Below are 17,905 nucleotides of genomic sequence, written 5' to 3'. Positions count from 1 at the left end.
CCCTGAAAAAACAAAAAATCTTTATAACAAATTAAGTTGGCCATTAGATTAAAACAAACAAATAAAAAAAAAAAGATAAGAAATCGATCTTCTGCTACCCCATGGAGGGCTTGGGAATGAGACGGGAGCTCATTAGAATAGCTGACATCTCCATCAGTCCCAGCAGCACTGATTTGTCATTCCCAAAGCTGCCCGAACACAAACATGCCTCTTAACCATCTGAGTGCAAGCACGCCCACATAAAGGTCATGTTAGACCCGTGGGGTCAATCCAATACTGTTGCCAGGGAAAGTGACGCCACTGGACGCTGAGTTGGGGATGTTGGCGCGTTCATCATAAAAGCAGTCACCCGTGCTAATTGAGTGAGTGTCAAGCGCATTAAAAGCGATCTTTGCCATTTCAGTGGGCAACTACCTGAAAAGGGACTTAAAGGGAATTTAAAGATTTTCATCCTGGGTGTTGTTTCTTGGGATTTTATTTTAGAGCCAGTGCTGACACATAACACATAGTTAGAAATTTCCCTTAGTATGGTTGCTGCAAAACATTTAAATACACATGTATTTCAGTGCACTCACTGAAATAACTTTTATAACTAATTGACTTACAGCAATCAGCTCCATGACACAAAATTGTGTAACACCCGAGTGAATCTCCACCATTACAGTGTCTCCACATGCCTCTAACACAAGCATCAAAGTGAGACACATAAGGAGTTTGTATCTGTTATAATTTTGCCGGGGAAGACCTGACAAGGTAGAATTTCCCTTCTCCCAGAGATATGTGAAATGGTCAAACTTGAGCTTGCAGATAATATGCCATGTGACAGAGGAGCTGACTGAGGGACATCAATTCACTTGCTGGTGACAGCCAAGGCTGACGAATGGAAGGAAGCTGCCCAGCAAATCAGTGCTGGAGACAGATGTTTCTAACACATAGCCCCATTACCCCCCGTCCCCTGTCTGCTCTTCCCACACCGCACACATACATACACACATGCAAATAACACCAATGAACAAAGTTTTTTTTGTTCTGAGACTAAAATAGGTGGATGTTATTATACTTAACATATGTACAGATTTACTTCTAAAATGCATAAGGTATGATTTTTTGTCTATATTTGGCCTCAAGAACATCCCTCTTCAGTGTCCAGCAGTATTCTGCCAACTTAGAGGGACTCCACTTTCCTTGGTAGTGCTTTTCCATTTTTTACAATATGCAAGTATACCGGAACAAAAAAACAAAAACAAACTATAGATGACAGATGAAAACATATTTGGATTCAGTCTGCAAAAATACATAATGGGAAAAAAATCTTTGATAACTAGTGTAATATGCATACTACACTGATTTTTGCAATGAAGCTCTAACAGATATACTTCTCTGAGCCATGATTCACCATTTTTGAGCTGTGTGGAGGCTTCTGAGTTCTTTCATAGAGGATGTTTTTAGTTGAACCAGAGGTTCCACCAGCTATTGCTGGTGTGCTTCATTCTTCATTTGAAACCACTTGGGCAGAGCTATTGAAACTCATACTGGTGTGGTTTATGAGCTTTGCCTGTCATCACTACCACACAATGCTCCCCAAGAAGGTCTCTCGCTGAATTCCAGCTTGCCGTGCACAGAGGAATCATGGGCTCATATGAGGTGGCTTGTCCTCGATGCCTAGGACTCTTGCCCACGTCTGTGGAGACACGGAGCCATTTATGTGGCTTCGTGTCTCTGATAACAAGGACCGATAATGTGGCTGGCGGGTGGCAGGGGTGGAGAGATGTAGAGACGTTGCAAGCATTGGCAATTTGACAGAAGCTCAATAGCTCTTTAATGGGCCACAGACATGCCCCCCCCCCAGGGCAGGATGGGGTTTAAACCCCCCGCATCTGTCACCCTGAGAGAAATGAGGCGGCAGTGGGAAACGAGGCACAGCATAGTCACCCGCTCACTATGAGAAAGCATGGAGAACAAACAGGCTGTATCAAAGAAAGAGCAGCACTACAGGATACATAAGTGCCCAGAGACAGCTGAGGGGAGCATTACGTACTTGTGCCATCAAGCCTTAATAGAAGCCAGTATCAGTTCTGTCACTTGAGGAGCATAATAGGGCTCTTTGGTCATGAAAATGGTGTGATGATTTGAACAAATGACTGGATAATACAGTAAAATATCAATAATTGGCAGCAGATGCATGTTAAAATGTTAAGGCTGTTAAGATGTTAAGACCATTAAGACATAGTCCAGTGTGGTAGAATGAGGTTGACCTCTATTCATGAGCTGGAAAGTGAAATTTTGGCATTCTAGTTATAACTTATTCCATCAACTGGGAAGTTCAGTGGGTTGTCATGGGTGCACTTAGGCAGATTAATCAATTTTATGCATGTTTATTGGCCCCTATCATTTAAAATTAATTCTAATATATCTTTGTGAACATGATAGTGAAAGAAAGAAATAAAGAGTGAGTGACCATATAAATAATGACTGATTATATGATGATTTCTAGGATTGCTAGAAAATTAATGACAGTTGGAATTATTAAAGAGGAAGTCTTCATATGTAACCAACCTCAAACTGGTTGTTAGAAATGAGGTTAATTTATTCCATTTGCAGACGATATTAGATAGAATTCTATAATTATAGTCCATGATAAACTACATTACATTAACTACATTATATTCCATTAAAAAAGTTTTTTTTTCAGAATTTACACTTTTATCCAGAGCATGTATTACATGTATGGAGTATAGGGTTTATTCCATGCATTAGTAAAACATATTAATATTACTGTATATTTTGCTTCAGAGGTATTGACAGTAAATTATTATCCATGACTAACAAATTTTGCATCAAAGGGGAATAAACAAGCACAACCATCATAAGAAAAAATATGCACAGACGCATGCACACACACACACACACACACACACACACACACACACACACACACACACACACACAAAACTTACTTCTAATAAACATGAGTACTCAGGGACATACAGCAGAATCACAGATGAGTCAGTATTCCATCATCACACGCTATCACTACAGGCCATTTTACCCAAAATGCACAAGTCTAAAGCTATCCAATATATAATAATATTTAACACAAATAAATAATTAGTTGTGATTAGTTATTTGAGGGATTTTTCAAAAGCAATGTGATTGATTAACATACCTCTCTTTGAACTTTGACATCTTTCAGCGTGATAACACAGTTAAGACCCACAGGTCCCCTCCTCGACTACTCCGCCAAGCCTCAAGTGTTTTGTGTTGTGTGTGTTGTGTGTGCATATCTTTTCTTATGATGAATGTGCTTGTTTCTTTCCCTTTGATTCAAAATCAAAATCCAGATCAATAGGTGTGTTAGTCATGGATAATAATTTACTGTTTACTCTCAGCTTCCGTGTGTGTCTCATCCTGGCTCTGAGTGTATGTGTGTGTGTATGTGTGTGTGTGTATTTCCCTTTTTGCCACACCCCTCTCATTTGTCAATCATTTGCTGCAGCCGTTCTTAGTTTCACTTCTCGTTACCTCGTGCATTTAAGGCCAGGTGTTTGTTTCTGTGTTTGACCCAGTGTATGCTATGTTTCAGCTGCCCCATTGTGCTTAAAGCAATTTATCGCTTATATATTTGTTTCGTTGCCGCTCAGTGTTCTTCGTGTCTCTGTTTCGTTTTTGTTTCGTGTTCAGTAAACATCTGTGTTTTTGGAAAGAATGACTCGCCTCAGCATCCTGTCTGTACCTCGCCTGTGATAATAACAAACTTGCAGATTGAGCAGAACAAACCTCCACTATGAATATACAGTGCCTTAAAAATACCCCCCCCCCCCTTAAAATTAATCATATTCATATATAACTTATATATATATTCCTCTGGATTACAAATGACACATTGATTGTCCAGCCAGTAATTTCATTGCAAATCTTACAAGAATGCAATCCTTTTACACAAGTTCTTGAATGAACCACCTTTTGCTGCAATACCAGCTTTACGTCTGTTGGGGTAAGTGTCTACAAGCTTTGCACATTGTTTGGCTGTGTTTTTTTATGTTTTGCCTGACAGATTTGCTACAAGTTGTTCAGGATCGTTTGCTGACACTTGTTCGCCACAATTTTCAAATAGTGTCAGAGATTCTCATTGGAATGAGATCTGGACTTTGATTTGGCTGCTGCAGATAGTTCACCTTTTTGTTGTCCAACTACTCCTGTGTTGCTTTCACCTTGTTCTTCTGAGTCCTACTGAAAGATGACATTTCTCCCAAGATTTAGTTTTTTACCAGATGAAGTAGGTTGTCTTGTAGTATCTCCCTGAATTTTGCACCATCTATTTTTCAGTTTTAAAAAGCAGTCCTGTCTCCAGGAAGAAAATAATCTCCACAAGGTGAAGCTGCCACCCCCATTCTTCACTGTTGGGGTGGTGTTTGTTGAAGAATGGACAGTGCTTGTGCCACACAGAGCATATTGAACTTTGACTACAAACATCCACTTTTGTCTCATCTGACCATAAAACCTTATCCCTATATCCCTTCCTTCTCCTGCAGTCCGCTCTGTTTACGCTACAAATGAAGATAAAGACAAATATGATATTAGAAGGATAAATATTATGTTAATTAATGCTTAAATGACAAAAGCATCAAATTCTAAGTAGTTAAAGAAGTTAAACCAGCAACCTGTTCTGATCACACAGAACTGATGAGCATTGAAGAAAACTGACAACAAAGTCTTCTTAGTATGCATCTGCCTATTCATGTATTCCTGATTGCCACTCTAATGGAGAGCTAGTCAGAGGCATTTCTTAACATGATTAATCTCCTATGAGCTTTCTATTCTGCATGCCAAAGTGTGAAAGATTAATTTGGGTGTAAGTTTGAGTGGCTTCGTTATGGAGACCATGGTGAATGATCTAGGCTTTTCATTTAGAGGCTCTTGACATCAAATCAAATAAGGTTTTATTGAAGGCAAATTAGCATAAAAGAGATTCTGCCAGCAAATCCCCCTGGACTGCCAACCTCTTCTAAAATAGATTTCATGTTTTTTCATGTTGGCTCAACCATTTTCGAGCAAGTTCTTGTGAAAATGTTTTTAATGCTTCCTGATTATGCTGTTCAGCCTAATGTGACAAATCAATTAGTAGGTGTTTCAGAAGCAAAACGTTTGCCAATTTGTCTGTTATGGGTGACAGGGAAAGGGAAAAGAAGCATCGTGAGAGAGCTCTCGTTCTGATAGAAGTTGATGACAATCGAAAACATGAGCTTCACAGCTTTAATTAAAATGCACCAGTCTTGTTTACACATCCGTCTTTTTCTCTCTTGATCATTCAAACACTTTTGTGTTTTCATATTATTTGTTGGGCTCTTCAGCTGGGATCCTTCGCATCATTCACTTCGACACACAGTTTTGGAGATCGATCAGCCCTGACAACTTGGCGAGTGTGACTATGAAGCTGTCCACTTTACTACTCCTGCCAAACCTGCTACACGCACTGCCAGATTCACTTCAAAAGCCACTTTCTGTCTCTCTCTTCCTCCCTCTCTCTCTCTCTCTCTCTCTCTCTCTCTCTCTCTCTCTCTCTCTCTCTCTCTCTCACACACACACTCACACTCACACTCACACTCACACACACACTCACACACACACACACACACACACACACACACACACACACACACACACACACACACATACCCACCCACCCACCCACCCACCAATGAAGCCTCCCTGAGGTCCCAGTACTCTAGCACCAGTAGGAGACAACACTTGATTTTCATAATGAATAAAACATTACAGATATACTTTTCCGGTGGTTTGTAACGGGACAACAACATAGACAATAACTTCAGTTTAGGTCTAAAGTTAAGGCAAGGACACCCTAACATTTAGCTCACATTCCAAAATACAAAAGGATCCCACAATTGCTCATTTCTAGAAAAAAAAAAACAACCTGAAGAGATGAGGACAGTTGTGCTTTATCACTGCTCTCTCCCTCATTCACTGTGGTGAAGAGGTTCTAAGCTCCCGCGACTCACCTGCCCCTCAGAGTAGCAGCTATAATGCCCCAACCCCACCCCCTCCCTCACACACACAACCCACTGACAGAAGCTGTGAGCATGAGGAAAAGGAGAACTAACTCCCAGTGTGAGCCAGTGGGCCTGGCTCACCGGCTGGCACAGGCAGGACACACTGCCAGAACCTCTTAGTTATATTAATTCATGTGCTGGCGCCCTGTTCCATTAATTTATTTGCTGGCTGGTTTAAGCTGGTTTAAGCTGGTTAAAGCTCCCTCGACATGTTTCGCATGTGTAAATATGGCACAGTCAAGGGAAGATGCATTTAACCCTTAAATCATACCTCAGGCCACTAGAGACATGTGACCTCATTATCCATCATCTGCCTCTGGTTTGTGTTATATAAGTAGCAAAATAAAATGTAACAAAACTAAATTATTTTATTCTTAGATAAAGTCAGTTAAAATGCCTTGATGGTTATACACTATCATGGTTTGTAGATTGTGTTAGATAACTATCATACTTCAGTACTTCTATTGAGGTACTGCTAACGGTCCAAGGCGTGTATCAGTGGTTGGCGAAACACCCATGTGTTTAAGAGTCAGTGGCTAAGATGACACTGGTCTCGGCAGGACTGGCAATAAACAGTAATAGTACATAATGAGTAACACCCAGCTCCACTCTACAGCTGCAATTCATAGACGCACATGCATTTTACAGTCCACAGTCAGTTGTAATGAACCACCTCTGGTACCATTATTGTAGTCTGAAATCAGCTGACTGACTGCACCCTGTACTGGCTGCTTTGCTGAGTGACCTGGTTTTGGCATAGATGAAATTATCAGCTGGATGGTTTTAATAAACATTTATACTGAAAATGCACTTATAAATATTGTTACTGCATGCATACTTATAAATACTGGGCAACAGGTGATTCACAATAGCGGCCACTGGAAACATGGTGCACAAAATAAATTAAGTCATTTAAATTCTGATGACATAGAACTGATCAAAGAAAGTACAGATCCGCCTATAGCTGTGGATATGCATGATGTCAGGGTCAGCTTTCTAAAGTGTATATTTTAAATGTAGCATGTTAGATTGCGATAACTTCCTTAAGAGAACTTCACACCAACTGTGTCCTTCATCCTGGTTGAAACTGAATGCAGCTGGAATATAATTTTAAAGTTTATGTTAGGGAAGAACATGACATCTTTGAATAAAAAAGCATAAAAATTCTACCACTGAACTCAGTTGTGTTAATGCAACATATGCAGATTACTGTCATTTTACCATTGGCTTGGTTGTCAAATAAAACTGTATTTATTTTACAACTTAAATTTCAATTGCAATTACGAATGGTACCGTGCACCATGGGAGATCTGCGTAGAGACGAAGACCTAATTCTGAGCACACATTCCACGGGTGTCTAGCCTCCTGCCCTGCAACGCCCGCCTGCATTATTCATTCCCACTTTCCTTCAAGCATATTTTCATCTGCTGAGAAATTAACCTTGGTCCAGCCTCATTCCTCTGGCCCTGTGCGAGGGAGAAACCTAGAAGCACAGAAGGATGCCTTGAGGATATTTTGTGCATGCACCCAGCCAAAAGACTGAGTGAGGAAATCAATATGAGAACAAAAAGCATGAAAAGGGGACATAGACAAACCATCCTCCACTGCTAGTGCCAGCGAGATATGTTAGAACAATATATCAATTAACATAATATTCTCAGAGGAAACACATGCACACGGCTTCTGTTTTTCTTTGTTTTTATGCACCAGGCACATAAAACGACAACATACAAGCCTCTTCAAATCTATATTCTGTTCATTTCTGTTAATGCTGAGAAATTTGGGTTTTACTGGTAACTTTGATACAGAAAGTGAATCCAGGAAGTGAACTAGGTTTTACTAGTGACTTGGATACAATTAGTGAATCCAGAAAGGGTGTTCCAGGCATAATCAATGCATCTATTTTCATAGGCAATGGATTTGTTTGGGGCATGAAGTCCTGATGAACTAGACTTGCAGCATAGCAGATATCAGCCAATGTTTCCTACAACAGGCAGCAAAGCATTTTAAAGCTAGAAAAAAGTCTCCAGAGGAGTCTGCCTGTCCTGCTATTTTTCTGAAGTGCATTCTTGGTGGAGGCAGACTAAAACTGGATAACGAGCTGTGCTATTGTTAGAACTCCTTCGTTGCAGCCAGCAAAGCTAATTCTCTGGCAATGCCTGTCAATATTCTCCTGATCTCTGAGCGGCTTAGAGCACTTGCTCATCCTCGTCATCCTCGTCATCACCCCAAAGCTTTTAGGCAGGCACACGGCATTCTAGCGGCTCCGACTGCCTTCGTCCTGACCGTGCAGTCAGCGGACAAAGTTCAGGAGAATTACAGTAATCTTGCATCCCAGACTCTGCTGGCACTCACGGCCCTGCATGTCATGCGTCCTCTGCCACTTCTCAGCAGTTTCTTTCGAGCTGAGGAAGGCTCCACCCGTCTTCTGCTCAGGGCTCCTGGAACCGAAACAATCTTTAGCGATGCCACCAGGGAGGCTTGTATTGTTTTCACAGCGCATTATTTTTGAAGGAAAAAGCCCTCTAGTGAGCCATTGTTTTTCTAGCAAGGATTATCTGAAAGCTCTGTTCCTTTGCAAGTCCCCGAATGACCGCCTAGAAAGATGTTGGAATATTTCCTAAAGTTTACATCTCAAAGAGCCGATCTTTAGGTTGGGAGGGTGGTGGTGAGGGTGGGTGAGATGGATGCATGCATTCGCAAGCTTGCAAATGTCTTCCTGATAAAGATGCCTGATTTATAATGATCAGTTGTACAAAGAAAAGATATGTACAACACACCAAAGTCCAAGCTAGAAGACATAGCATTCAAGACCTACGAAAGCAAACATCAACAAAAAAAGATTTGCCAATAACAGCAAATGGTACTGATTTACAAAAATACACAAGCTAAACCATAAAATGAAAGTTCTCAAATCAGCAGAAAGTAAATAGTCCACCATATAGAATTCTAGAATTATGTAAAAAAAAGCCACAGCTACCAAAACAGTCTCTAGTCCTGACCTTTGACCTTTGTTAATGTTTTAGATGAATGAGCATGCACAAATTCCGAAGCATTAGCTATCATAGGATGGCAGTCTACAATGAATGTCTTTTATATGGTGTTAGGCCATAGCTGTGCCTGGCACACTGCCGTTTCACGCAGAGTTTCACTGAGGTAGAAGAGGAGGAGGAGATAGAAGTTTTACAATTGCTTTTGTAGGTGGTAGTCACATCAGCCTGTTTTTTTAATTATGGCCAAAAAACCCATGTACAATACAATTTACTACATTAGGAACTCCCAAGTTCCTAAGTTATATATTCCAATCAGAAAAAAACAAGCTACTACTTCAGCTTTATTAGAAATACATGATGTTCCTATTTTTAAAAATCTGCACATTTATGTTTCCAGTAAATCTGTTTCCAGGCTTTGCTCTTATGTTGTGGTTTCAGACACTGTTCATTCATTTCCTATGAATAATTTATTTACAGTGAATGTTGGTACCTATTAGTTGCTGTGATTATTACTTTTTATTATAAATCACTGATATGCACAATAAATAGTGTTACAAATAAATGAGCTTTGGTTTTTCATAGAAGGTACAAGAGTTATTATTTTGATCACTTTCCATTTCGTTATGGATAACTTTCCACAGGACCCTGAGTGCATGTATGTAGAAGACCATGCAACAAAAAAAAAAACCTCATTCTTTTATTTTCATATTCACCCAGCTGCATTTTCAACTGCATTTTAACCAAGGCTTTATCATGGGGAGGAACAGCTAAGGCTTTTGCATATTCTCAACACACAGTTATCTAAATGGCTTTAAATATACTGCTGCCTTCCACAAGCTTTCATTGTCCCACATTAGCGATCAGAATTATTGATTAAAGCACTACTGGAACATCCCTCTACTAATGGATCTCACTGCAAAACTAGAATGGCTGAAACTTATTGTTTTGTCTTAATTAAAAACATTCTTGCAAAATTATGAACCAATTTTGATGATTTCAGGACATGTTCTGTAAGGCAGAGTAATGTATGAAAGCCAATTATGTAATTAATCATAATGGCTCATCTAGGCTATCCATGCTGTGGTGTAATAAGATGGATTCTGAATGAGGCAGCTTTGCTTTGTGCATGTTATGCTTTGCTGCAATTTGTTGATCTTGCAACCAAGCAGAAGCCAAAAGGTTAGAGAGAACTAGGAGAAGTGAATCATCTACATGTTTTTGGACAACCTCCCTAGATGTTACAGCTAAAAATAAAATCAGGGTTAACTCCCTGCTGCACAAAAGCTGTCCTGCACACTCCATCTTCTGTGTATGTGTGTACATGCATGTGCGTGTGTTGCTGGCTCCCACCTTTGTGCAAGTGATAAATGAGTGAGACAGGTGATATATTTTGAAAGAAAACACATTCATACCTATGGTGGAACCAGGGTGCATGCAATATTCATGCTCAGACTCCTACAATGAATGTGATGTCATTCCCCTAATAAAAAATCTCTACTTCATGTGTGTGTATGTGAGTGAGACTTTTTGTCTGGGATGTTTCTAAAATAAATCCTTCTCAGAACATCTCCAGCACATTTAACTTCTTTAAAAATCCTGCCATGAATCTAGCTGTAGGAACACTACTGAGATCTGTGCCTTTCCTCAGGAAAACACTAACCTCAATAACAGAAGCTCTGTCTCCTGAGTCCCCCACAGATAAGCCTAATGCAGAGCTGAGATACGCTAAATTACAAGAGATGTGATGGCATATTTAAAGCCCCCTGTTGTCAACCTCTTAGCAAATTGTCTAATTTCACATGCAAATTAGCCACAGTCTGTATTTATGCTTTATACTTTTATATTTCACTTACTCAAGTGGTTGCATGTAATCACCATCTAGCAACCCAATAAGTAATAATAAAAAAGTTATATGCAGATATATGAAAGACACAATAGGCTAATTTAGGTGTTTCTGGAATCATTTGTTAGTGCTAACGACTCTTTTATTACATTATTCTTTCGCATATGCTGGAGTGCTATCATGCGGCCCTTCCACTACCAGGGTACACAGATCCAGCCACACTTCCCTTCATTTTGTTTACTCTGCTACACTGTGCCGATCAGGCAGTGCCTTTCCAGCACATAGTATGGTGTGCGTGTGTGCATGCGTGAAGCGTCTGCCATGTCTTTGGCCTTCATCACATCACTGTCAATGTACGCTTCCTACTAAATCCATAGGCATTAATATAGAGTTGGTCCTCCCTTTGTAGCTATAACAGGTTCCATTCTTCTGGGAAGGCTTTCTACAAGATTCTGGAGTGTGTCTTTTTCCCATTCATCCAGAAGAGCATTTGTGAACTCAGACACTGATGTTGGATAAGAGGGCCGAGCTCACAATCACTGTATCACCACTCTAATTCATCCCAAAGATGTTTGATAGGGTTGAGGTCTGGATTCTGTACAGGCCAGTCAAGTTCTTCCACACCAAACTTACCCAACCATGGCTTTATGGACCTTGATTTTGGCACAATCATGTTGGAACAGAAAAGGGCCTTCCTGAAATGACTCCCACAAAGTTGGAAGCATTCAATTGTCCAAAATGGCTTGGTATACTGAAGCATAAAGATTTCACTTCAGTGGAATTAAGGGGCCTAGGCCAACCCCTAAAAAACAACCCCATAGCATTATCCCTCTTCCACTTTACAGTTGGCACAATGCAGACAGGCAGGTAACATTCTCCTGGCATTCACCAAATCCAGACTCATCCATCAGACTGCCAGATAGAGAAATGTGATTCTTCACTCCACAAAACATGTTTCCACTACTCCAGAGTCCTGTGGTGGTGTGCATTATACCACTCTTATGTTCGTGCTCTGACATTGGGCTTGGTGATGTAAGGTTTGCACGCAGCTGCTCGGCCATGGAAACCCATGCCACAAAGCTCCTGCCACACTGTTTTTGTGCTGATGTTAATACCAGAGGAGGTTTGGTACTCTGCAGTTATTGAGTCAGCAGAGCGTTGGTGACTTTTACACACTATGTGCCTCAGCACTCAGTGACCCTGCTCTGTAACTTTATGTGGTCTGCCACTTCATAGCTGAGTTGCTGTGGTTCCTAAAGGCTTCAACTTTCTAATAATACCTCTCACAGCTGAATATCTAGGAGGGAAAAAATTTGACGAACTGACTTTTTGCCACATTGGCATTCTAGAACAGTACCACAAAATGAGCTTTTTAGAATGACCCGTTCTTTCTAAAGACAGATTGCATGGCTAGGTACTTTGTTTCATACACCTGTGGCAATGGGACTGAATGAAACACCTGAATACAATGATTAAGAGGTGTGTCCCAATACTTTTGTTCGTATATTTATAAATAAATTATATTTGTGTAGTATGTAATATACTCTGTATGCTGTATTACAAGAAGTATGAAATTGTCTTCAGCGCATGTAAATATACATATCAATACAGAAATGTTCATATCAATACAGAAATCCCCTGAATAAGTCTTTGGGAAAGCTTATACTAAGTCCAAGTTTGGGCACATTTTCATGGCTATTTTATTCAGTTTCCTCCCAGGCTCAGCAAAACAATATGCTTAAAAGAAAGCAAAACCCCATGCACATCTGCTTCCAAATGTGATAGTTTATAAGAGGCCCATAGCACTTCTAGAGCGTAAGTCTGAATAATGTACCTGATGAAGGAAACACATGACCTGTAAAACTATTAAATCATTGAGTTTTCCAAGATTGCAGGCAATCTGCACTCTCCATTTCCAGCAGACGCTCTCCCTGAGCTGCATTTTCATTTGGCAGATAACAGACTGGGCGTGAGCTCTTTCGTTTCCTTTATCTACACTGCTATGGAAATCTAAGAGGCCGAGCTAGCTGCGGAGAATGTGGAGTGGAGATGCGCGTGTGAGGAGACACATGAGAGGGAGGCTCGCGTGCGCAACTCCCTCCGAGAGGAGCCCCCGTGCCCTCGGATCATGTAATCTGAGTTTATGTTCGTAATTCAAACGGTGCAGTCAAAGCCATTATGCGACCAGGACCTGGCAAAGAGCAGGCAAAAACAATGACGGTGACTTGGAGAACATGTTCGAAAAGGAGGAGAGAACAAAGCATGCAACAAAAACCATGCAGTGAATGCCAATGCCATTAATGGCCTTAGCTTGAAGGTGTACATAAAGAAGAGGCCCTCGTAGAAATCACTGAAATCTGAGTGAATGGGGGTGAATTCATACAATTTCCTAGGAATTATGTTGGAAGAGAAGATAACATCACCCAGCACACGCACCTAAGGGCTAACCTTAATTATCTTCATGCAGGATGATACAAATTATTGTTCAGATAAATGTTTATATTACAGGGGTTTTTTTGCACATTTTTCAATATTTTTTTCAAAACAGGGAGTTAATATACAAATGCAACCCTTCTGTAAAAAGAGCTATAACTTACGAGGGCACAGTACATCTCGGGTGGGTCTCCACAGGTGATGTTGGCTGGGTCCAGGGTCACTCTTAGATACTTAGTCATGTCAGTGGCTTCGGGCTGGCAAGCCATGTAATGCCACCCTAGGCCATCCTCCGTGTACACCTGGGACTTGCACACATCGTAATGCCCCCAAGAGGCAGGGTAATGCTGTGTTGCCTGGCACCAGCTCGCCCACAAAGCTTTCAGGGCCAACAGCAGCAATAGTCGCATGGCTCCTAAAAGGGAATGCAGCGGCTAATGCGGAGCAAAGGGCGATGGGAGGGGGCGGGCCTCTCCAATATGGCAGGGCTTCAGTGGGACAGAGAGGCAGGGTGCTGCGGCAGCATGTCAGCACAGGCAGAGCTGATTTGGGCTCGGAAAGTGGCACTTATTTACTTGTGGCTCGCGTCGATCGTGTTGCTGCCCCCGTGTGGCCAGAACAACCCGCTGAGGTGAAGCTGGTGTGAGAGCTAGGCATTAGCAAGGGGGACAGATGCCGATTCCTGATGCCTGTAAGCTGAGGCCATTCCAGGTCAGTGTCTTGCCAGTCATTGTTTCCTGTGACACTCCATGGTCTGTGAGGAATACAAAGAAAAAAGAGGAACGTGAGGGTTTGTTTAAAAAATGTAAGACAGGTCTCAAGCTATGAGAAAAGACAAATGGAAAGGTTGAGCATTAAGTGTGTTTCTGTAATTTTCAGATGTCCTAAACATGTCTCCTCATTACAAATAGCCACACTTACCTTTAAAGAGGCAAGACATTATTTTTTAGTCAATTTCTAGCTCATATAATTTAGCTATGATATGAGCTATGAACAAATGACAGCAGGCTTCACCTGAAATCCCACTTAGCCACTGTGCCTATTTCTGGACACCAATATGGTCCAGTGACTCTGCATATTTTATAAACCCTAATGGAGTTCCCCACTGAAATCAGACATTTTCAGGAATAAAGGCTCCTATTTCTCCTCTGGTTTATTTTTTAGGCATTATTGAACACAGCTTTCAGCATGGACACCACAAGGCAAATAGGCCAAGCGTGTATTGGCCTTAAAATGCACTCTCTCTGTCTTATAATTGTCATGACACCCATCCAAATGAGGAATGTCTGATGGTGGGCTATGAATGATAAGACTGATCAGATCTATGCCCTTTTTGGTAGGTGCAAGAACTTTGACAGATAACAGAGGGAGGAGACAGAGGAAGAGAGAGAGAGATGGGAGCCCATAAATGTGTGTCAATCATCAAGCTGTCTAACAAGGTGCCAATTACAAGTCCAGTCTGTGGCCTGGTGCAGGATGTGATTAATAAGACATTACTGTGTAGATATATGTATAATGGGTTTTATTAAAAATGTCAGTGAACAGGCTCGAAATAGTAGGCCCTTTGAGGAATGACAAGGTGAGATGAGTTAAACTCAGCAGATATGCACAGAGGACCAGAGAAGGTGCAGTTTGCTATCACACTTTATCATACTCACTATTCAGATAAGGTGTCAGTCTGCTGATTCTCTGCTCAAGTGTTAAGAGTACTGCCCCCCCCCCCCCCCATGCACTTAACACTGGCAATCTGAGAAGTTTCACTTATCGCACTTGCATTAGGGAGGAAGGGATCACATCTGGGGTGACTGGAGAGAGAATGCAGGATTTTTTCAAGATACAGCAGAATTGCTAGTTCATGGGAATGGAAAGACTTCTATTAACTGCTGAACAGTGTTTTATGGACGTCTTCTCAATCTAGCCACTTTTGGGTTATAGACAGATTAGCCTTTGGTCTTTTCAGAACTCCCCAACTCTTGGAATCCTACAGTTTTATTTCCTCTCCCTACTGTCAAAAAGGTTTCTTATGCAGCAGGACATGCTGATCCGTAATTGGGGGAGAAGGGTGGAATTTCTAGGTAATCCAAGTACAGGAAAATGAGTCTTTGCTACATTAAAATCCATGAATGTTTTACAAGGTCCCATCTATATTGCTAGACTAGGCCCTTTCTTAGCCTTCCACATTGTTTTTAGAGTTTCTGAAACACCCCCTTGTGTCCAATTGGATTTGAATCCCCAAGCCGCTCAGGCATATCCGAGTGTTTTGTAAGTCAGCAGACTGTCCTGCCCCATGGTCTATATTGGTTGCAAACTCTTAAGTACCCTCTAAACCCATGCACAACCTATTTATTCACCGTTCTCTTCACCAGCCACTCTGGTTCTGCTGTCCACACATCTCAATCTGTTATCGCCTTTTCTTTTCCAGACCTTTCTTTCCCCTGCTCCCTCTTGCCTCTCCGCTTCGCAGCACATTGACTAGTGGCTCATGGAGGAATTGGAGTGGAGCTGTCCAGGTGCTGAAACACAGCCTCACGTCACAAGCACCACTGCATGCATTTTCTGGCATATGCAGTTACAAATGGGACATGAGAGTGCATTAGTTAATGTCTGATGATTTTATAATTAGTGTTACACACAAGGGTACTTACAGATATGGATTATTATTAAGGCAATTTGTTTGCCTAATAGTTAACTGCAAAGAAGATATGTTTGTACAGGGCTGTCATTAGCAAAATAAAAATTATATATTAATAGTACATCCAGATGAGCAGCCTTGTGTTTAGTGTATATACAGAACTAAAACTTCTACTGAAATCACAAAATTATTTAGTGTAGTTAATCCTAAAAAGATCTGTCTTAATGTGAAGAAAAACTTTCAGACGAAAATGCTCTTAATACTCGCAGTCAGATTACAGCCAGTCCGTCTGAACCTTTAGCCTGTGGATATCTGGAAAGCGGCTTGCCTTGCTTTGTAAAACATAATAATGCATATTCCCGTAGACTCATTGCGTACTGTCGCACAACGTAATCCCGTCCAACTCACTTTGTTTGCGACCCATCAGACATTGACCACATACCAGAACGCCATACATAATTAACGCCCTCTTTCCTGAAAGGCTTGCACGTACTAAAACTCAGGCGATGCGACACGCGATGTAGAATACTCGACCTTTCCCAACATTAAAGCGCGCGCGAACCTCTGAGCTCCCCATGCGGTTATCACATTCTCTCATACAATTAAATTAAGCGTCTTTTGGATTTCAAACAACTAACAAAAAGGAGTGCGTAATTACGCGCGAACGTTATGTGTCCACGGGACAACAGGGTGTAAGTCAAGAAACTGAAATTCTTTCACCTAGCTTCTTGCTAATATTAAATTAATGAATTATTAGACTCTCCGTCGTGATAACAAAATGCAGAGATTAGCAAAATGCCATTTAGTTGAACATTTCCAGGAAATATACTGCAGACTGGTGCATGACATTCAACAGGGTAACCACACAAATATTTTTTTTTTCAGTAGCTTGTTCAGCGACAATGTACCATTGCTTATTGCGAATAAACAGAGGGAAAGAATAGCCGGTGTCCACAAGGAAGACGGGAGGAAGAAGGAAGATTAAAGAAGAATGCGAGCTTTGAATGCCCGAAGCCATACGTAGACTGAATATAGATGTGACTGTTTTCTGCATTTATTTCTTACAAAACCAAACGTTTCAATTTAACAAACTACACATAAAACAAGTGGCCAGATTGTCAACCAAAAATAACTCACGACGTCAGAAGGCGGTACAGGATTACTGGTCTAAAAGTTTTCACAGCCCCGTATCGGATCTGTGACTGACCAGTGCTACGTTGAACTAGCGTCAAACTGTTCAGCTTCGTTATATTCAGCAATGTGGGCCACATTGAGGACAATGAGGACAAATTTGATCAAAAACATACAAGACTTCGCCACACTCTATGAGCGCAAAATAATAAACCACTCACCTTGACCGGTCCCAGAGTTCACCGAATTAATCCATTTATACTTTTTCACCTTTTATGCTGGTCAGATGATCTTCGAACTTCAAGCAGTCTACAAAAACAAAACTTTATTCCGGATATCTGCGCTTAATTGTGGATGTTTTTCCCGGTCGTATTTAATGCTGGGTTTTGCTCAAACGTTTCTCCTTATCTGCGCATCCACGTAATTAGTCTGATATTTCAGAAGGCTGTCAGTTTGCAGGCGTAAACTCCAAACTTTCCTAAGCGCGTTTAACAGTGAGTTTAGTGTTTTTCCGCTAGATCCTAGCAGTTTATCCAACTTATCACGAGCATCATTTGCAGCTACTTTTCACCTGCCTTGTTTCAGTAAGAACGAAAGCTATCATCTCCACGTATAAGGGTGTAGGAATGGTAAACGTACTCTAGCTAACACACACAAGCTCTCCGCTGGGTCCTAAAGGTACCCTTCAGTGTTCAGAATCTAGGTAGCCTGTTAAAGCTTTTTATTAATTAAAACCAAATAAATGTGAACATTATATGATCAGCATAATGATTTTCCAATCACTATCCACATCTCAGACACTTTG

General features: G+C 41.0%; 1 protein-coding gene across 1 annotated transcript in view; it reads right to left on the bottom strand.

The window, feature by feature from the left end:
• Window positions 1-17,675, bottom strand: part of ntng1b (netrin g1b) — a 42,310-nt gene extending 24,635 nt beyond the window's left edge. The window contains exons 1-2 of the mRNA XM_027031389.3: window positions 17,322-17,675; window positions 13,502-14,091 (exon numbers count right to left, since the gene is read on the bottom strand). Coding sequence (XP_026887190.1) covers window positions 13,502-13,747 — 246 coding nt within the window. The 5' untranslated portion in view covers window positions 13,748-14,091; window positions 17,322-17,675. The remainder of the gene's footprint in view (window positions 1-13,501; window positions 14,092-17,321) is intronic.
• Between the last annotated feature and the right edge of the window lie 230 nt (window positions 17,676-17,905).

This window comes from Electrophorus electricus, chromosome 11, assembly GCF_041902795.1.
Source record: "Electrophorus electricus isolate QZ-2024a chromosome 11, ASM4190279v1, whole genome shotgun sequence".
Classification (NCBI taxonomy): domain Eukaryota; kingdom Metazoa; phylum Chordata; class Actinopteri; order Gymnotiformes; family Gymnotidae; genus Electrophorus; species Electrophorus electricus.
The sequence above is the reverse complement of the archived record's forward strand: the minus strand, read 5'-3'. Positions and strand labels throughout refer to the sequence as shown.